This window comes from Boleophthalmus pectinirostris, unplaced genomic scaffold (genome assembly GCF_026225935.1).
Source record: "Boleophthalmus pectinirostris isolate CB_2022bp ecotype Guang Dong unplaced genomic scaffold, ASM2622593v1 HiC_scaffold_16, whole genome shotgun sequence".
NCBI lineage: Eukaryota > Metazoa > Chordata > Actinopteri > Gobiiformes > Gobiidae > Boleophthalmus > Boleophthalmus pectinirostris.
In genome coordinates, this window is record NW_026571095.1 from 10226906 (window position 1) to 10249271 (window position 22366).

General features: G+C 39.3%; 1 protein-coding gene across 1 annotated transcript; it reads left to right on the top strand.

Moving 5' to 3' along the window:
• The first annotated feature begins 9456 nt into the window (after positions 1 to 9456).
• klhl14 (kelch-like family member 14) lies at positions 9457 to 19863 on the top strand. The gene is made up of 8 exons (XM_055151815.1): positions 9457 to 10355; positions 12128 to 12249; positions 15512 to 15601; positions 15966 to 16044; positions 16142 to 16332; positions 16996 to 17154; positions 17785 to 17942; positions 18130 to 19863. The coding sequence occupies exons 1-8, from the start codon at positions 9478 to 9480 to the stop codon at positions 18268 to 18270; spliced, it is 1818 nt and encodes a 605-aa protein (XP_055007790.1). The 5' UTR covers positions 9457 to 9477; the 3' UTR covers positions 18271 to 19863.
• The last annotated feature ends 2503 nt before the right edge of the window (positions 19864 to 22366 follow it).

The following is a 22366-nucleotide window of genomic DNA, read 5'->3' on the forward strand; positions in this document are numbered from 1 at the left end:
TTTTGTTTAGTAGGGACTGGAAAATCCAGGGCTGATCCAAATGATTCTAGTGAAAGTGTATGGAGTTTAAAAACACAGTGGAACACTTCCTGTATTGCCACACATGACTGAGAGAAGAACTCAGCCTAAATATGCAGAGTTTGTGTGTTAAACAAAACAAAACACAACTCTAAGAATGTTTGTGATGAAGAAACAACATTACAACATAGATCATAAAACAGCGTAATATGGAGCCTTTAAAGTATATACTGTATGTATGATATCAGAGACTGTTTAGAATATACACTTGTTTTGTATAGAGGAATATGTTTGCAAGAGACATGTTGCTAAGATCTGATTTACAGGCAGCCCGATTCTCAATTTCAGCCCGGCGCCATCATGCAGACGATGGGTCCGTTTCATTTGGATGCGCTCGGGCGGTTCCCTCTGATCGGTGACGTGAAGCCAAGTGAATCAGAGCGGCATTCTGTTTTCCGAATCTAACCCAAATTCTGTTTTTGAGATCTCCCTACACCCAGGAAAATGGAAGGTAGCGCTCAAAAGCACCCTGTCTTTGTTTGTGAGAGCAAGAGGAGAGCTGAGCCACGGAGCTGCTGGAGTCAAGGAAAGAATGTGAGTGGAGAGAGGTGCCACTGTGTCTAAAATATCAATGAAGGGGATACTGCCAAGTATTACTGAACACAGGGGAAGTAGGTGTTAACAGTGTCAAGAAGTTTGGGGAGGTGATTCTGTAAAAGGGTCTTGAACCTTGACCAGGCGTAGATGTCATTAGAAAGTTAAACAGAGCACTTTACATGATAGGCCTACAGTAATGTGCAGGATGGTAATATGACAATAGATCAAAGTAATTTAATAATGAATTTCATGATTTCCCAGGTGATACAAGGTAGTCAAATGATACTTGCTGAGATAAACACTGTTACATGTTTAGTGATTTATTGTTAATAATAAAATCATAATGTCATGATTAATAATTAAGTATAGTTCATTAATAAAAAGTCTGTTCCTGTAGCTCCAGCATCTGTCATTCAGTCCAACTGCAACACTGCACTGGAACAGTACGTGCCCAGGTAAGTCAGCTTAAGTTAAAGTGTACACAAAACAGGCCGAACATATTCATCACAATAACAATACATGCTCCTTGTGTTTCCACACTCGTATGATTTCAAAGATATTTATCTTAACAGGATAATAATTTGTGAAACTCTCTGACATTTGTGGCTAGCTAGCATGGTAATAAATCCATGGCTTGGAACATTTTTTAGTTAATTAGAGTCAATCAATCCAAACTTTGCTCACTTACCGGTGTGAAACCGGAGTATAATGAGCAGAAATCAGCATGGTGATTGGAAAACACAAATTACAGCTGTTAAAGAGAAACTCATCCACTTTTCTTCTGTTGATGCCAATGCCTGCTGCGAGGATTTAAAATTAGCATGGCATTCCTTTAATGGATGTTTGGGGAATGTGTGCCTCTATAATTAAAAACACTTAATATCCTTGAGCACAAAATAAGAGGGGTTAGTATGATTACATGACAACTTCTTTAACCCATATATATATGACCATATTTGTCTTGATATGATCAAATCAGTGATCAAATGGTTTTAATGGTTTAATAATATGCAGTTGTCTATGGGGATGCTTTATGATATTCTGTAGATGGGACTTTTAAACCTGTATGTCCAGCCAGGCCTGAATCTATATTATTTCTGACATGTCCCATGCTCCTTACATTCTTGGAGTAATGATGTGAGTAATAACGTGGTGATGTTAACAGTCCCCTATTACGACCTTTATCTGATCTGACTCAGAACATGTGTGTCTGGGCTGACCTGACTGTAGTGGCCATGTGACCCCAGCACCACACTTCTGTTTCCTCAGAGTTCACAGAGGAGGAGGAGAGCTTATGTTGTTGAGCTCATGTCGTCAAGGCTGCTAACAGCAGCTTGCCATTGTATTAATTATTGTCAGGGAATCCAAGGGGTGTAGATAATACAGAATGCACTGGTTGGTCCCATTTGTTTCACTTGTCAGTGGAGTGAATAATTGGGAGTGCTGACCATATTAGACACAGAGAATTTCGAAGATACGACTCAAACAATTTCAACACAAAAGTATGACTCGGAAATTAAAAGCTTAATGTCTCAGAATTTTGAATCAGTATGGAATAATTTGTTGGCTCTTGTTGGCTTTTGTTCATTTAAACTGTTTCCAATTATAGCAATAGCAATATTAAAATCTACATTTTGTTCTCCCTCTCATTTAACACAGTACACAACATTTAAACCACTATCAAGAGGACACTTATTTTTAGTTTATAATTTCGGCTTTTTTATCAACATCTGATATGACCAAACATTAACCTGTCATAGGCAAGTCAAGACTTTAAATGAAGTATCAAGAGTGAAAAATGTCTCGCATTTCTGATAAATGGCTCATACTCGTCAGAATCATATTATGGTCTGTACTGTGTATCGTTGGTAAAGGTCTTGCATGCCACAAAGCAGTATATAAAGTTTCATGTGCAGATGCATGTTTTCTTTAACTTTGCCTGTTTTTAATGGCTTGAGGACTCTGGTTCGTTTTAGCAGAATGGGGTTTGCTAATACAATGGGGCTCATCTTGCAATTCTCTCAAGGAATAACTATCAGTCCTGCTACAGCGGCTGCAGCGTCCCTAGGTGACCGCGCCACTGAGCCTGTGCTCGCTCCATCGCACCCCACTCCACGCCTGCTGCCACCCTGAAGGTAGATGCATCACGCTGGGGAGAGCGAGCAGCAGAACCCCCTCTCCTCTCAACCCTCCAACCTCCTCCATGGCACAGTGGCCTCCCGCGGCCCCCACACACCCAGGGTCCTCACTACAGCCCCGGTCTGTGTCGCCCGCACTGTCCCTCAGGTGGGTCTCTCTTAACAGCACCCCTCCCACAAGCCAACAACTGCTCTGCTTTTGTCATTTGAGAATGCCACACACACATTCATGCATACACACACTCACGCTCACACACACGCACTCACACACACTCATGCACACACACACACACACTCCTGCAGTGACTCTGGAGGGGACACCGCCTGTTCCTTTCCGCTCACCTCCCGGCTGCCGCCTGACTCTCTGAGCCGTGTCTGTGGTGGCTACGCCATGTGTGGGGATCTAGGGGCTTCAAACAGCAGGCTTCCTATACTCCCAAAATGGCAACTAGAAAAGCTTACAATTTATTACACACCGGACGATTTATCAATTGTCTTTGAGTAACTTTCATCGGGGTAACAAGCATGTGCTAATCACAGCTATTATTTATTTTAACAAATAGTATGATTTTAGAAGAAGATGTTGAAGTAACAAAATGTTTGTTGTACCTCTGTTTGACTTTTTGACAGAAAATACAAACTTTATTAGGACTGCACAAGATTTTGTTCTGTAAAAGAACAACATAAATCTGAATTATTTTTTGTCTATCCTCTTTGGTGTGTTGTTTGTTTAAACACACATTTGCAGTGTGAAAAAATGTATAAATATTTTTTAAACAAAGTTCTGTACATTTTCTATAATACATACATTTTTCACATTTTTTTACTTAACAAAGTGCATCTTCAGCTGTACACAAACATTTGCTGCAAGACTTTTTAATTCTGCAGTTTCTAATTATGAAAATACTTTTTTTAAAGCAGGCAAATTATTTTTATTTAATTTGATACTGGCAAACCTTACGCCTAAGGTATTTCTGTTTACTAAAGAAGTTTGTGGTAAAATCTGGTAAATCACATTTTCTGATGCTTTTTTTTCGTGGCATGATTGTTGACATAAAGAGGTATCTGTGAAAACACAGGTCAACTCAAGGCTCTCACTGTTGGTGTTTGCAGTCCAGTATGACCATATGACCTCTTCTGCCAGAGAAGGTCAGACCTCCTTCTCTGACACAATCTTGAACCCTCTACCCAGTGGAGCAGGCTCCAGCATGAGCTGCTGATCATGGAGCTTCAGGTTGTTTAGGAACATCAAACAGAGCTGTGGAGATGTAGAGTGGGCTTTCCTCTGGACTGAGAGCCCTTCTGTGTGTGCTGGTGACTCTACAGCTCAAGTACCCCTCAGGGACTTCTTACATTGGGCTATTCTGTGTTTTCCCTTGATCTAAATCACATTGGAAACATTTTGAGATACAATTAACAAAAGGGGGCTGGAGTTTCAGACCATGGATGCCCTTTGTGAAGCCATCTTCACCACATGGAGTAATGGAGTAATGCCCCCCTCCCTGGTGCTCGGTAACCCTTGGCATCAACAAGCTCTTTAATGTTTTAATGATCAGCAAGAACTGTGTAGCAACTAAATAGTTTACCCTTTGTGTTCAATTTTCATTAGACTGGCATTGAATGAAAATCTCATTTGTATCCTTAGAATGACAGTGTCTGTAACTGCATACGATAGGTTTATTATAGCTCTTCCAAATAATGCATACATAATATATATTTTTATACATATATTTTTTCATATATATTATATAATAAATAAATAAACTCTAAAATAATTCTAGATATCTAAATAGAAGCAATATAAAGTGAACCAGTTTGAACTTCATATGATGCCATACCACACCACACTTAGTTAACAAAATATTTTACAAACAAGATGATATCAGCCTCTCCATGATATTAATATGATATGTTCTCTGATCTGTAAACAGCTGGTTATCTTGCTTTTCCACGATAAGAGAAAGTGCTGAGGATTTACGCTTGGTGAGCACATTTGGGCTGAATCTTTCACACGTCACAAATTGCAGATGGGAAGCAGTGATCTTGAACAGCCGATCACATTTCCGTGACCATCTGACACCTTCCATTTAGGAAAATAATACTTTCTATCTTAGCATACCCCTCTGCAGCAGCCAGCAAGAGGAATTATGCCTGCTATACTTTTGCTGTTCTCAAGTTTGGAGCTTTTGCATCGTATTGTTTCGTTGCACTGATTAGATTAAAAGCTCACATTTTAATCAGACCATCAAAATGCAATGATTTAAAAAAGAAAATGCTGCATGTGCATAACAGGAAAGCATACCTGATTTTAACTCCATGTTTTCATTATTATTGTTGTATTCGTTTAGACATTATAACTACAAAAACATGATTCTTTAACTTAATAATGCAAAAATACGTATGTGCAGTAAAAGGGCAGTATCTGTGTAATATGACAGATAACTATGAGTTGGGTTAACTGGTAGCGAGAGTTGTAAATCACTGTAGTGTGATTCTTTGTCTCTGAGGGTTTAATTAGTCTAGAAATTCTTCTCTTATCTGATGACCCCCTCCCTCTGCACACTGCAACAACTTACAACCATAAACGCCCTGCAATCGGAAGACCAGTGGCCTCAGGAGACCAAGTTGCTACGAAGAGCTGAAAGAGTTAGAAATGGTCATTTTATTGTGTTAGAATAGTACGCTCGAGACTTTGGGTAATGTAGTGCTGGTAAAGATAACAATATGGGACTCCTATGTAAATTACAGAGATCTACTGTACCGGGCTGTTGTTTCAAAAAGCTTGTGGGCATTTGTATATTGGACAGCAGTTGTTGTTACTAAATGTTTATTTATTTTTTTACTTTTCTAGATTCCTATCTTTAATGGCCCTATATTACACAAAATGGCCATGTTATTAGGCTGTTTTTTCCTCAAAAAAACATACCTGGAGTTGTGTTTTGTTTTATTCACACGTTATTTTATTCACACAGAGTAATCCTGGATTATTATTAGTCTGTTTACATCTCCAAAACTCGAAATGCTCTGTTCCACCTTGTGATGTTGTGTAGTGGTAATTTTCACGTTAATAGCTCTCTTTTACCCATTGTTTAGTAGAGATTGGCAAAGCCAGTGTAGAATTATCCAAATGATTCTAGTGATGGTGTACAAAGTTTAAAAACACAGTGAAGCATTTCCTGTATTGCCACATGGCAGTTTTCCATTTGAGAAAACAACCTAAATATGCAGGATTTGTGTGTTAAACATGTGTGAATAAAATTAAACATAGTTCCAAATATGTTTTTGATAAAGAAACAACATAACATAGATCAGAAAATAGTATAATATTGGCACATCAAACTATTCATCATATCAACTAGTTACACTACTTGTTTGAAGAAGAAAAAATAAAACCTAATGTAGTCTGTTAGTAATACCATTAGAGGTTATTTCTTTAGACGTGCGGGATATATTGAAAAATGGATAATATCACAATTGTTGTTCTGGGAATAGGCAAAATTAGAATATTGAGAAAAATAAAATATACAGAAATGTTTTGTGCAATCTTCCAAACAACTGAATAAAGTGATAATTCTGCACTTTTATTTTATAGTCCTGCCATATTGTGTGTGATACTTGAACCTTCCAAGATGTTATAGCACATTCCAGATGCATTGTTAATGAATATTATTGAAAATTATTATTGCTATAATGCAAAATATATCCAGATATTCACTCTTGTATATCACCCATCCCTGATTTTGTAGCAGTCTTGGTATTTTATTGCTTTACTACTACTACTACTACTACTACTACTACACTACTACTACTACTACTACTACTACTACTACTACTACTGTAGAATTCAATTTTATTTCATTCTACAGTGTTGTATTGTATTGTATTGATGAACTGATAAAACTGAAATGTGTTAAATATGTAATTACTACATACTGAATCTTTAATTGAGTAGTCTAATGCTATTTTAAAGTAACATTGCTCTCACTCCTGCTACCTCATCCACCTTTACCTATTTATTTGTATATGTACGTCTTGTCATATACTATATCAAACAAAGTTGTCTTATTAATCCTATCTATGCAGGCCCTGTTACTGCTTTATGGTAGCATGGTGTTGCTCTATTTCATAGTACATGAACAAACCCATTTATCCCTATCTGTCATTTCATAACTGGCGAGGTATCTGTCACTGGTAGTCCCCTGGGAGTCCTGTATGTATGCTTTTTTAGCCTAATTGAGCTCTTTATTTAATTGACAGGTTCTGTTCTAATAAGTAATTCCCACCATTTTTGATTGGAAATTCAGGAGTGCTTTACATTGTGGCGTCTCACTAACGTGGGTAAACATTAACTTGCTCCAAACAGAACTGTGGGTAAAGGGGTGGCCTGTCTTTAAAAGACAATATATTTACTAAAAGTTTTAACTGAGCACCAATTTGTTATAGTGTTGCTCCACTTTTGACCCAATAGGCATTGGAAGTTTCATTACTGCAATAATATGTGTGCTGTTACTACATATATATGTCCATGTCCTTTATGGATACAGCCAGTATTTAGAATATGTATCTAATATATTTAATGGAGAGGGATTAAAAAATTCTTAACTTTGCTTTACACTTTTCTTCAGTACATTTACTCCTATAGGGTGATATAGAATTCCCATACATATGCAATAACTTTAACATCTCCTTCTATTACAGATATCAAGTATCTGATTAATGGCTATTGCCAATACTCCTGAGTAAAAAGTATTCATGAGAAATACATGCCCCAATGAGATTGCAGATAGCTTTAATGCTGACTGTTACTTTGGCTATAAATATGCAGCTTTAGGACATTTGCTTGGGCAAGTTGGGCCAACATTCATTGGGTTCATTGTGGACTTGTGTGCACTGGTGGCTGTTCTGGATCAGGTTTCACTCCTTTGTGTCTATGGCCTGGAGCTATGCCCCAAAGTGTGGCCAGGGGGTAAGATTAGAAAACAAATATGAAAATATGGTGACTTCAGTTGTGTTTTGAAACTTTGTATCAGTGTGTTTTTTCTGTTAACATTTGCAAGTGTGGACATCACACTATGAACATGGGTGTGCATGTTGTGCTTTTATAAAGATGCAAAGCTGTACTTTGTGTCGTGCACCTTCTTTTGAAGGACTAGTATGAGCAGAATGAGATGAGGGGTTATTTTGGCGATGGAGATTAAGGCAGGGGCTTTTTGTCATTTGTGCGAGACAAGCCATTCATCCATCCAGTTCACAGCCAAAAAAAGGCTGGTCCCAGAAATTAGCAGTTTCAGCTCAGCAGCAAAGTCGTCGGGCTGTGAAGGCAGAGAGAAATTGACTAATTAGCAATGCGCACTAAAACTTGACGGTTCTCTCTATAACGGCGAGGGAAAGACTCGCTTTTTCTCCCCCTTTCTCTTTTCTTTCTTCCATAGATGTTTGAAATCGCAGTCATTTACGCTCGACAGTTTTTACAATAGCCTTGAGCCATAATTTTGCGAGTCTCTCCAGCATCCATACCCCTGCATGGTCTCTCTCCACCGGCCATGCACGACCGTTTCTCTCCCCAACCGTGGATTTCCTATTACTCTCGTTACGACTCACTGAGCCCCAGGCCCAAGGATAATGATGTGTTGTTTCTTGGTAGCATAATTTGTCACACGTATATTTCTTCTTCTTCTCTTGCAGAAAGCACAGCTCCCTCTCACACTCACACACTTCTTGTTAATTCAGAAGAACAAATGATCAACGTCAACAAATAACGCGAAATAGTGACTTTAAGAGTTGGAATCAATTGTTATTTGGAGTCACCGGTTACCACAGACTTTTTGAAAGAAGAACAGACGGATTTTAAGTAACATTACTGGAACCTTACTTTCTTCTTTGTCGGGAGCTGAAGTCAGGTAAGTTTGGCTTCTTCTCTGTGAGCTGTTCTCATCATTTAGTGGTGACAGGCGCTTTTACTGGATCTGGCGACTAACGTTTACGCACGCTCGGGTTAAGTTCATACACATTACGCACGTCAAAATACCGCTTCGTTGTTAGGAACAGGCATGTTTTTTGCGCGCAACTTTTTCGAAAACTGCATTACAACGAGCATTTTATCCATTCGCGGTCGCGTAACTCAGGTATTGTCGAAAAAGCAAACGTACCCGTAGCTTGCTGCTGCTGCTGACGGCATGGAGACAAACTAATTGCTTTTGTAAGACTCCGTAAATGCTCGAGATGTGCCATGTCTTCGTTCTGGGGGAGTGCAGCAAAGTATCAGGGGTAGGTGTTGGAGGGATGCAGCATCTCAACCCATCGGCGTAGCGGCTGTGTCTCCTCTCCGTAGCCGACAACTTGAGTGCGTTGTTGGGGGATAGCTCTGCAGCATCTCCCTATCTTCGTTTGGTTTGACAGCGTCCCTCGGAGCTCAGTGTGCGTTATAGCCTCTCCAAATAAGAATGAATAAGTGCGGCACACTATGGAAACTACTGCGTTTTTGTTTGTTGCTGTATGACCAGAAGTTTAAAGTGACTGAAGCTTTACTGGACATAAATTCACGCCGTCTGCTGTTGGTTGTTTTTTATTTTGGAACGGACAAAGGAGTGATTTGTTCTCTAACTTTTGTAAGAAATGTTTTAGTAGTTGACTGAAAGCACCCAAAGGGGGCTTGTGAAAATAAGAAACCTAAAGTGAATACTTGCTTGGTTGTTTGTTGCTTAGGTGGCGTTCACATAAAGTCATGTCCAGATCGGGTGATAGAACATCCACCTTTGACCCAGCTCACAGTGACACTCTGCTGCACGGGCTCAACCTTTTGTGGAGGAAACAGCTTTTCTGTGATGTGACTCTCACTGCCCAGGGACAGCAGTTCCACTGCCACAAAGCGGTGCTGGCGTCCTGCTCCCAGTACTTCAGGTCTCTCTTCTCCTCTCACAATGTAATCAACAATGAGGGCAGTAAAGGAGACCAGGCTAGCAGCGGGACCCCCTCGTCCTCCCCAGATGACAAGCTTGTGACCCCCACTGCCAGGCCCATTAATAACCTGGTACTACAGGGCTGCTCCTCTATTGGACTACGCTTAGTGCTGGAGTACCTCTACACTGCCAATGTGACTCTTTCCCTGGACACAGTGGAAGAGGTGCTGTCAGTGAGCAAGATTCTAAACATCCCTCAAATCACCAAGCTGTGTGTGCAGTTCCTCAACGACCAGATCTCTGTGCAGAATTACAAGCAAATCTGCAAGATCGCCGCCCTCCATGGACTGGACGAGACAAAGAAGCTGGCCAACAAGTACCTGGTGGAGGATGTGCTTCTGCTAAACTTTGAGGAGATGTGTGCCATGCTGGACGCTCTGCCTCCCCCAGTGGAGTCAGAGCTGGCACTCTTCCAGATGTCAGTGCTGTGGCTGGAGCATGACCGCGAGACTCGTATGCACTACGCCCCAGACCTCATGAAGAGGCTGCGCTTTGCCCTCATCCCTGCCCCAGAGCTGGTGGAGAGGGTGCAGTCGGTTGATTTCATGAGGAGTGACCCGGTGTGCCAGAAACTGCTCCTCGATGCCATGAACTACCATTTGATGCCCTTCAGACAGCACTGCAGGCAGACCGTGGCCAGCAGGTGAGACGGACTAATATATGGCATTGCATACACACAGTAAAAAAGTCAATTGAATGCCTCCCACCAGTTAAATCTGAACAAACAGCTGACTCAAGTCTTGTGCCATCACTCAAGTGATCCAAATCATTATGGACATTTAGAGGTAGAGCCAGCCAATGCCACTTCATCAACCACTGATATCTGAGGTTCTTTGGAGCCCACTCTCCAAAACACATGTGGTGTTTTTTTCACACACGTGTAATTGTTTTCTAATCAGTGGAGACATGATGTGGCTAACCAGATAAAGACTGCAATTGATTCATGGCAACTCTCATGAATACAATTTGAAACGCTGTGATTATAGTGGTACCAAAAATTACATGGTAATTAAATCAAAGATCTTGTAATAGCTCGTGAATAAGCTACTAATTTGAAACAACATGAAAATATGAAGCTAAAGATTTTGGTCTTTTTACTAATTATTTTTTACTGCATTAACATAAAGTGCTCTGTTTCTGTCATAATAACTAATGGCATGAAGGAAAAATATAAGGCCCTGGTCTAAAATAGGCCTAATAGGTTCCATTTGCACAAGTTGATTGATTGACGTTGCTGTTGTCACGTTTTGTTTACCTGACAGCTATGTGTGTGTTAGTACAAGAGCAACAGTCTAATAGTATTAGGAATTACAGTTGAGGATTTAGCAAAATGGTGAAATTGACTAGATCCAAACATTCTCTAAATTCAGTAGATCACTTATTTGTAAGAGCATTAATTTCTTCTTTACTCCAATAACATATCTATTTCCGCATACGGGTCTAAATGAGCAAGGAATAAGGAATCCTCATAATTAGTTTCACATGCCACTGTTTCTCTCCTCTCAATTAATCACCATTATCTATGTCCAGGGGCTCATTTGCATATGAATAACCCCAAAACACTTCCGAGTGGGCCAGTAGCAGAGCGAATGTACTGAGACAACGGTTGTTTATCCAAGCATAAAAAAGTAAAATATGATTCGGAAAAAGGTGACCGTGCTTGAATATAAACTCAGTTAGTCTTAATATTTGAGCACATATTGTGATAAATTAGAAGATTTGCAACACAATCCATTAAAGGGTACAATAGTGGCTAAAGTCTAGTAAAGTGTGAGATGGTATTTTGTGTAGAACAACGGGGGATACACTGGCACACAAATGTCACATGAATCTCACCAGCCAATGAAATGAAGACATTGTATAGACAGGTTTATGCTCTCTTTGCCTGCAGCATGGCACCCCACTGGACTGACCTCACTTCACAGCTAATTGAAAGGATGTCTGTAGGGACCCATAGCCATCCAATAACACATCCAAAACACAAGTACACTTAATATGATCTGATTGTAAGAAATGCTGTCACGGGATTTATTCAAACTACAAGGAAGTGTGCCACTCATTGCATAATACATATTTGTTTCTATATTTTAGATTTCTCAACATTATGAAGTGTATGAATTAGGGGTTTAGTTGTTAACCTAAATTAAATTATATAGAGGATCATACATTTTATATTTTAGAGTGTCTCAGCAGTATCACAATTAGCATGATTTCTACTATTAGGCTTTTCTCTTATAAAAATACAATAATACTTTCACTTCAAATTATGTGGGCTTTCTGTGCTGTGAAACAAACCATTTTGGCAATCTTACAGCTATAATGTTTATTTTTATGTTGGAGATAGTGGGTTGTTTTCTCTTGTTTAGTCCTGTTTTCTAACACTGGTCCACCAACCCACACTTTGTGACTTTGCAGAATCCGTTCCAATAAGAGGATGCTGTTACTGGTGGGTGGCTTGCCTCCTGGACCCGATCGCCTCCCCAGTAATTTGGTCCAGTACTATGACGATGAGAAAAAGACATGGAAGATCCTCACAAGTGAGTAGAGGCCTCTGCTTTGTACCCCGGGCATCTTGTATTACTGGCTTTATGATGAGAAATAGCTTTTCCTTTGAATGACTTTAACACAGGTTAATTTCCAAGCAAAATGAGGGAAGGAGTTCCCTAAATCCTTCAGGTAATAATGTATCACTATCACTTTTAATATAAGTTTTTAATCAGAGCGTGACTTCGCAGCACTGTGGAGCGTCATGCCCGGTTTCCCTTGTTTTTGCTGAAATATGCTGCAAGATGCATGATGAGATTTACTTGAATGTAATGATCTATTGTGGCGGAGCTACAACAACACTGAATCACTTATTTTCTCAATAGCTTCTAACAATAGCTTAATTATTCAGTGTTTGTCAGTACCTAAATCATAGAAAATAATTTTAATCTTATTTATTCTACATTCTTGACATTTTAAAACAGCCTTTTGCTTTTGAGATCGCCTCATAAAATTCAGAGATGCCTTAAAGTTTGAATGCATACAATGGAACTGACCAAACAAAGCGCATCTATAATGTTTAGAGGAGCATCTCCGAGGAAACCAGTGGGTCTTTTCTCTCTGTCATCCATGACCTTTGAAGGCCCAACACCATACTGCTGTAGTGTTGCAAAGGTCAAACGAGAACTAATGGAAAGCCATATTTGTTCTTTGCATCCTCATCTCTGGACTTATTGAGTTCTTGTCCCTTGTTTTGGTTTGAGTCATAGCTCAGGACTGTTTCTTCATTTGTACATATTACTCTGCCAGACTGCCCCATTACCCTTAATCTTTTGTTTTATAAGTTTGTAGTAAATTTGGTGAGATTTGTGTTCTTAAGTACTAAAGTAACAGTGTTGGACAGAGTTTCGCAATTCATAACATTTCTTGGCAGTAAAGTGGCATTTCAGCTTGTGTTTGGCCAGATTTATCAGGAGCATTCTGCTAAAGGAGGCGTGCGTTCACAACAGCCTGAAGCTCGCTGGTGTCTATATTGTTATTTTCTCATTACACTCACACTCATGGGTATAAACTGCAACAAGCAAAAGGTCAATAGGGATTTCCATCAGTCAAAACTAAAAAGTTAACACTCAAATGGTCCGTGGCCAAATGGAAGGACAAAACTGCAAAATCATCCCCTTAACACATCAGTGGCCATCTGATGTAGCTTCCACACAATGGATGTGGAATAGAAGATTATTAACATTCAATCATAACTTTTCAATGAGGCGAAACCTGAGAGGGACAGGCTTTGATTAAGACATTCATCAACACAATTTGGGGAGAATTTGATCCCTCTCTTCAGAATCCTCTGCCTGGTGATTCCAGTGCAAAGTTTGCCATCTAGTGTACCCACTGTAGCGTGACAAACAGCAGACAAAGCCTCGGACTCTCCCCCCTGTCTGTGCTTATTTAAAGCAGCACCATATTAAAATCCCAGGCTGGTGTACACTGTACGGCCTGAACAAAGGAATCAGCTCGGCAGGATGCGGCTGTAATGTGTTGAAGCACGTCAGAGCTCAGCAGCAGTGGTGCATTAGCTGAGGAGCCAGTCAAGCGGCCCCAACTGCGTCTCTATGCAGAGGTTTGTGCCTCCCTCTAGTGAGCCCTGCAGCTCACTGTAGTCCAGGGACTGATGGCTTCCATCTCATAAAGACGTGCTTCTAATGCCCTCCTATGGCGGCCACGGCTACCTGAGGGCTTACCTGGGGGTGATCCACTTAATACTTTTGATTTGTTTAAACAGATGAATCAAAATGAAGGATATTTTAACCCTCCTGATTTTGCCATAACAATTATAATCATTTTGCATTTACATAATCAGTAGATGTTATCATTTAGAACTAAACTTTGTAATAATTTTAAACATTATAAGTACAATAACTGCTTCTGTCATTATCAATACAATCTTCAAACCTGTCAAAACCATTATATGCGCTTTATTCCAGCTTAATTAGCTGTGTATTCAGTGAACTATGATGGGCTGAAAAACTCATTAATTAATCAAAGTGAAATGTTAATTGTGATAATAATGTGAGGTCTTATCGCCCAGCCACACCGTAAAGCAATAATCTTTTACATAGGCACAAGATTATTTGTAGTGTTAGTGCAAGTCAGTAGACATCATCGAAAAGGGCACTCATCCATGTCATATACTGCTGACTGAGATAATGTAAATAGCAATAGTCGTCTTATGGCACTTGTCTTTGAGGTGCAGTGGAGTTGGACAGCCTAATCCCCTCTGTGTAGATAAAGCTGTGTTTAGAGTATGTTGTATTAGTATCCTATCAGAGACCTCCTCCCTGGGTGGAGCGGCACATGTCACCGCGCCAGAGTGAGATTGCAGGGAGAGGCCAATTGGAAAGAAATGAGATTCAAGGCTGTCTAATTTTGCAGCAACTGTGATCCATCAGGCAGTGGGGAGGTGACAGTGGAAATGACTGATGGAGACAGACAGGTGGGTTTTAACATTCCACTGATTTGTGCTCAAAAAGCACCCGGCCCGAGATTTATTGAGTGAACACGATCATGTTCATTATGACTGTCACCTAAGACCATTTCTCTACATCTCAATGGGGTCACTTCCACAAAAAGGATAGTGGAGGGGAGCACAAAAACATACTCAAGAGAGAGATTATACACAGGTACTCCTTCATCCAGGGGTCTGCGCTGTTTGGAAGAGCAAGGCTTTTAAATCTAAATCAAAAACTGTTTTACCAGTAATGCTATTTAATTAGTATTGGGATTCTCTGTAAATGAGCCCATATAGTATTATCATCACAGATAGTTGGATAATGAAAAGACAAACCTGTGTACAGTGAAAGTAATAAGTATTCTCGACAATTGAATGGTATTATCAAAAGCCTTACTAGTGACATCTACACAAAGGCCCATTTGCAGAAATTTATTCTTGCAATAGTTTTATTTAGAAACAGTGGCTGCAGTCACATGTGCACTTAAAATTTTATTTATTGTTAGATTTTTTGACTATTAAAGACTATGAAATTAATATGTAAGACGCAATATAATCAGATTTCTTTTTAATCTTAAAGGTCCAAAAATCAGATAGTAATCATATTTTGGTGTGCATGTAAACAAGGCCAGTGATGTGTCAAGTGGTCTCTTCCAAATGCTTTTTGGTTATTAAAAATCAGGATGGATATTTGAACAATATGTTTAGTTACGTGGTGTCTTTATGCATTCATGGCTCAGTGTTCTGTATTGTTAGATGTTTTTTGTAAATATAAACAAATATATTTTGTGTTTTCTCCACAGTAATGCCTTACAACAGTGCTCATCACTGCGTGGTGGAGGTGGAGAACTTCCTGCTGCTGCTTGGAGGAGAAGACCAATGGAACCCCAACGGTACAAAACACACAAGACCACAAATGTGTCACAAATGTTGATTCCATTTGACAGAGCTCTAAGTGATTCACTTCAGAGCAGACAAGAGCAGCTCTGAATGGACAAAACACCAGATCAAAACTGGCAGAAAACACTAAAATATTTTAGTGTGGAACTGTTAAAAGTCCTCTTTGTGAAGAGGTTTTTACAAGCCACAAAAACAAAGACTTCGAATGGTCAACAATTATGCTTGTCTCTTGTGCTGTAGTTTTATATGTATTTGACTGAACAAATAAAAACAAATAAAGTTTTACCATAAACATTATTGTCATAATAGTGAACAATTATTTATACTGCTCATATTGACCCAAAATGTCTTCTGCAGGAAAACACAGTACTAATTTTGTGAGCCGCTATGATCCGAGATTTAACAGCTGGATCCAACTGCCCCCAATGCAGGAGAGGTGAGAGTCAATTTATGTGTGCTTCCAGAAATAGTGCATTTAAATTAAAAATAATCACCTTGAGTTTATGGAATGATCTTGTCCTCACATCTTTCAGGAGAGCCAGCTTTTTTGCCTGTCGCCTGGACAAGCACTTGTATGTGATTGGTGGGAGGAATGAGACGGGATACCTCTCCAGTGTTGAGTCTTATAACCTGGAGACCAATGAGTGGAACTATGTGTCCTCTCTCCCACAACCTCTGGCTGCCCATGCCGGAGCCGTGCACAATGGGAAGATTTACATATCAGGTGATGGTCATGATTAGACTTTGGACTCTTTAAAAGCTCTTATATTACACAAATTTGACGATTGTGATCTTCTGGCCATGTTAGAATGTTGCTCAAAAAATTTACCTGGAGTTGTGTTTTGTTTCATTCACACATCTTTCAGTAACCCTTTATTATTAGTCTGTCTACATTTTCAAAGCTTAAAATGCTCTCTTCCACCCTGTGATGTCATGAAATGGTAGTTTTACAACTTAATTTTACCCTTTGTTCAGTAGAGATTAGCAATTCCAGGTCTGAAATCATCCAAATGATTCTAGTGAAGGTGTATGGAGTTTAAAAACACAATGGAGCACTGTATTACCCTGTATTACGACATGACATCACTAGGTGGAACCAAGTGTTTTTTGTTTGAGAGATCTCAGCCTAAATATGAAGGATTTGTGTGTTAAACATGTGTGAATGAAACAAAACACAACTCCAGGTATGTCTGTGATGAGGAAACAACATTATAATATAGATCAGAACATAACATAATATAGTTCCTTTAACTTGCATTAGTCCACTGCTTTACCTTGTGTAGATGAGGGGACTTATAAACATTAGATTGTGTTTTTGCTTACTCAGACGCAGCAAGTATTAATGAAACAGTGTATAGCAGCTCAGATAAGTGTTTACCTTTTGCAGGGGGAGTGCACAATGGGGAGTATGTGTCCTGGCTCTACTGTTATGACCCTGTAATGGACGTGTGGGCCCGTAAACAGGATATGAACACAAAGCGGGCTATTCACGCTCTGGCCGGCATGAACGACCGCCTCTACGCTATTGGTGGAAATCATCTCAAAGGCAAGTACTTCATCAGGGATCCATGTTGAGTACACTTTATTCCTAATTCATTAAGAGAATAAGGTCAGGGCTGAACAACAAAATTACTGTTACGTAGTCGGTCATTAATGATTATTTTGCTGCTGTTCCAGTTGGGGACATGCAATACTGATTCTGATACCACAACTCTTTCTTTAGAAAATAGAATGTGAGTTTCAACATCAAATCATAGTGCTTTGTTTTATATTATCGTCTGGTCTTATAACTGTGTAATCCCTCGTCCAAGTAGGTTCTAGTCCTCCTAGTTTATGTGCTCTTATACTTGTTCTGAAGCAGCTCATGTTCATTCTAAAACTATTCAGGAAAGGTTTATTTCTGTCCTGTGAATGTGACTTTTTTAGTATTGATACTTACAAATCTAATTTTTGATACTAGTTTTAGTATTCACTGATATCTGATTTTCGATTTTGACAACCCTATTTTAAAGCTATAGTTTTTGTCAAGTGTATTCCTTTAGTTTTATCATTATTATCATTTCTGTTCGTTGACATATTTCTTGCAGCTTTAGTTGTGCTTAATGCTCTGCCAGCTCTGGTAAGACGATTATAATTGATCAAACTTTTGATGAGCGCTCTCTTCATCTCCACACAGGGTTCTCTCATTTAGACGTGATGCTAGTGGAGTGCTATGACCCTAAAGCCGACCAGTGGAACATCCTGCAGACGCCCATCCTGGAGGGCCGCAGTGGGCCAGGCTGTGCCGTTCTGGACGACAGCATCTTCCTGGTTGGAGGCTACAGCTGGAGCATGGTACTGTCTGCACATGTACATTATTTTTATGTTTCTGTGGTGTCTTTCTACTCAATTTAAAATTTTCAAAGTTAAAATTGTTCATATATGTCTTAGTGATATAAATTCATAACATTTGCTGCTAAAAAGTTTCAAGAAGACAAAAAACTGGAAATAAAATGATTCTAACACTGTTGTTTCTTCTCAGGGGGCCTATAAGTCTTCCACCATCTGCTACAGCCCAGAGAAAGGCACATGGACTGAGTTGGAGGGAGAGGTGGCAGAGCCGTTAGCGGGCCCTGCCTGCTCCACAGTCATACTGCCGGCCTGCCTCCCTTTTAACAAATGACAACTAATGCCACCGACGGGCCCAGACGTCAGGGAGGAAGACTCCGACTGGGACGAGGAGCGACAATGAGAAAAACATCAACCTCCAGACACCACAGCGGGGTTGTGTATAAATATTATTTTTTTACCTGTTTGATCAGAGCACTTTCGTTCTTCCGTACTGAAGATTTGGAAAAAAATGTGTAAGTATGAAAAATGCAGTATTCCAACAAAAGAGTTGGTTCATATTTCATTTCTCTGTTAGTAGATGTTTCGGCTTCTCTTCGATAGCACATGACTGAATTATAGCTTTCAAACCATTGTATCTTGCATTCACTTGTGATGCTCGAGTGATGGACTCCTCAGTATGAAAGGAGCTGAAAAAGAGCTGGATACTACAGAAAGTGACCAAGGACATGTATAAATCTGGTTTATGGCTCTAGACACATTCGTGTCCGGGTGGATTGTGCACTTATCCTGATTTTCACCTGGGCAGAATATGCAAATGTTTGTTTGACAAAGACAGTAAATTACTGGGCTCAGTGGTCTGTGATAATCCTTCCTGTATGTGGGATTTGTATTTTAATGGGTTAAGACAAAATAATGGGTCATCTTGACCCAGTGTGGGCAAAAGATCTAGACAAATGAATTTGATTCACTCACCTGGACCTACTTTCACATGTGGAGGAAAAGGGACTGAAAGACTCAAATGGTCAAAGCATTATGTAAGTTCTAGAGCATTATAATTTATTTTTTGTTGTTTTACAAATGTATAGTGTCCTACATTTTTTTTGTAAAAAACTAAAAAGAAAGAAAGGTAAAACAAAAGCAAGAAAAAACATGACATCCACTGAGTTCCACGATTCCCTGTGCCACAGTAAATACCATACTTACTCCACAGGTCATAGCTCTGCTTCTCACTTTTGTGGCTGCTATTCTAGATACATGGTTTCAAACAGCCTCCCATCAACCACAGTTCATTAGTCCATTAATTCTACTGTCTTTGTGTTTTTGCTTTGATTTCCAGAAGAGGTTTTCTACAGCACTGTAAAAAGTGAAAAATATGTGATGACCAATCCTCATGTTTCAGCTCCACTTGTGTGAAACAGTTTCTGGAGACGTTCATGCAGGTTTTCTGCTTTACACTAAAACTCGTCAAATGTTTGTTGCAGTTTCAAACGGTCCTGATACTGTTAATATAAAACTCTAATATGTGATGTGATGATGGTACAATCAGATTGTGAATGTTGATTTATGGTGCATAGCATCTCTGGGGAAACACGTTTAAGGGACATTTGTACTGTCCTATAACAATTCAATGGGATCCTAATGTTCCATTCAAAAATACAGCAGTCCAAAATGCACTATTTGTGAAATTTTACCCTAATAAAGTTACTTAAATGTAAATTACTAATACTTTTGAATCTAATTAAGCCTGATTCTTTTTGGATCAGGGCCAAAAAGTTGACTGGAAGTATAGATGCCGTACCTGTTGACTTCTGTATAGATTTACTGATTTCATTCTTGTACATAGTTGCTTGCGGTGAAACATTTTTTGTGCACTCAACTTTGGATTTATTCTCAAATCCTGTCCTTTGCATTTTAGAATATAAAAATAAATACACTCAGATTCAAGCTTGATCATTTTTTTTGCTGTTATAAACTTGGTCAAAAAATTGTTTTTTGTCATATGATTTCATTGATGGCACTCGCCCTACTCAGCATGGAAAAGTTGTCAGAATTTTACGCTCCCACCTTAAAAATGTACACAGCCTCTCATTCAATTATATTTTTTTATTTGTTTTACTACTTTCTAGAAGACATCAAACATGAAACAGAATGTATAGAATTATGTAGCAACAAAACGTATATTCAGATTCTCAAGATAACCCCCCTTTACTACAACAATATTTAGTTTGAGTTATATACCTTGCTTTATATATTTGATGTTTTTTTCTGTATCTAAAATGTAGAACGTAGGGAAAGTAAAGAAAAAATAACTGAATGAGAAGGTGTGTCCAAACTTTTACTGGTAGCGTATGAGATTTCTGATGCTAGAAAAACTCTGATCTTTTATTAATGCTTTGCAGTGATCTCACACTTAGAAATGCACACATTAGCAAACAGAGCCAAAAAGTTTTAAGATAATCTGAAAAGAAAAAAGAAAACAACACATTTTCAGGAGCCTGTGATCAATACGAGCATCCACAGTCCTGTTTAAGTGTTTGATTTTCAACAAAAAGGTGAGAGTGACTAACTGAAAAATCATTTCGCCTGTTGTAGTTCTAGATAAGTCAGATAAGTCCTGTCTCCCCCACCAGGACTAAACAAGATGTGGGGGGACAGGGCCTTCTCCACTGGAATTCCCTGCCCAAACACATCAGAGACTCATCTACACTCACAATCTTCAAAAAAGCCCTGAAATCTGTGAAAACTGACTTTAAATAACTGCATCTCCTGTTTATTTGTTTCTTTCATTTGTGTTTGTCTTGAGTTATGTGAAGCATCTTTGGGTGTCATGAAATGCGCTTTACAAGTGTTATGTATTATTTTTATTATTAAGTCAGTTCTTTCTGGTCAAATTGTGTTAAAACAAAGCTCAGATTAAGTCTAACTTGCGTACCAGAGCTTCTTTCAAAGTAGTGCTTTCAGTTAGCTTCACACCAAATATAGTATCAATATAGACTCTTTAAGAACACACAACCTCCTTCTATTACTACACAAGCAAAATCCTCTTCAGTGTGAACCAGAACAGCAGATAAAGCAAACCTGATGTTTACCTTGAGGGCGCTCTCTCATGCCAGACCGGATTCGATTTGCAAACCGTTTACCACCACCTGTCTCGCGCACCAAACAGCATGCACGTCCCGCTATGTGCACGCCTGATTTCTCCTCCACTTTTAATGGCACCACTCTCTTTCTGCTTGGCATATTCACTTCATGAGTATCTGCCTGCACTTGGCCACGCGCCTGGAGGATAAGACGGCAATTATTTTCTCACATAGATGATTTGGATAGATTACATAAATCCATATCTAATCTGCACCGTGCGATGTGGGGCCCTCAAAGTTGTTGTTTTTGTTGATGTTTTGCGAAAGCCTTGGACAATAAGTTGCGTTCACGTGAAGTCGTAACATTCTGTCTATATGATTCTTTGGTAAAGGCTCATTCTGTCTTCAGTTATTAACTTTGAATTAACTATTCTTTTTGTTTGTCAGGAGAGCTTGTTTACCTGCTTTACATGTTACGACTACCTCCTGTTCTCAGAAGTGTCATGTGGTGTGGTGATAGTGTCTAGTAGGCAGCTTTTTTTGGTTTTGCCAGACAGTAGGGGAAGCTTACGCCCAAAGCAGGAGTCTCCAACCTTTTTCCTCCAGTGAGCTACTTTCACAAAACAAAAATGCCAGAGCTATTAGTTTTAACGGTCACAAGAAATTTAGTATAGAGCCACAGCAAACCTTAGATGAAGTACAGTTACATTAGGGTGACCAGACGTCTCTTTTTTATCTGGGACAGTCCCAGTTTTGAGCCCCGTGTCCCCTGTGTCATTTTTTTTCCAGTTTTATACAGGAAATGTCCCAGGTGTCCCTATTTTTGACCAATCTCATACCTGCCAACAGTAAAGAGAGGCATACATTGTCATTTGTTTAGGTAAAATACAGAAAAGCTGCTTGAAAATGAGCAAAACACAAAGAAAATGTGACTATTCATGAATGGGCCGAGTGCAGTTTTCATTAATTATGCACTTGTTTCTCGTTGCACTTGTTGTAATTTTATTATTACGAACCACCTCAAGCCAGGGGTGTCACAGTTTTTGATTTTGAAAATCTGGTCATCCTATGTTAGATGCCTATAAAACATAAACCTTTACTAGTGTACAAAGTTAGGCATCAAACATGTACAAAGGTAAAATTAATCAGGGTTTACTTCTTCAGGACAATACGTGTAATTCAGAAATCCCTTGATGAGCTACTAGAAAGAGGGAGGAGAGCTACCAGGTTGGAGACCACTGGCCCAAAGACACGACAGTATTTCTCTGTAGGAGCTGGAATCTCACTACAAACCTATGGACCGAGAGATCTGACTACTCTACCAACAATGTTTATTAGGGATGTAAC

What these genes read in the sequence shown, in the direction of transcription:
- klhl14 (XM_055151815.1), top strand. Translation starts at nt 9,478, where the DNA reads ATGTCCAGATCGGGTGATAGAACATCCACCTTTGACCCAGCTCACAGT. An exon ending in GACATGGAAGATCCTCACAA is followed by an intron (nt 12,250 to 15,511) that starts GTGAGTAGAGGC and finishes TTTTCTCCACAG; the next exon opens with TAATGCCTTACAACAGTGCT. An exon ending in TGGGAAGATTTACATATCAG is followed by an intron (nt 16,333 to 16,995) that starts GTGATGGTCATG and finishes TACCTTTTGCAG; the next exon opens with GGGGAGTGCACAATGGGGAG.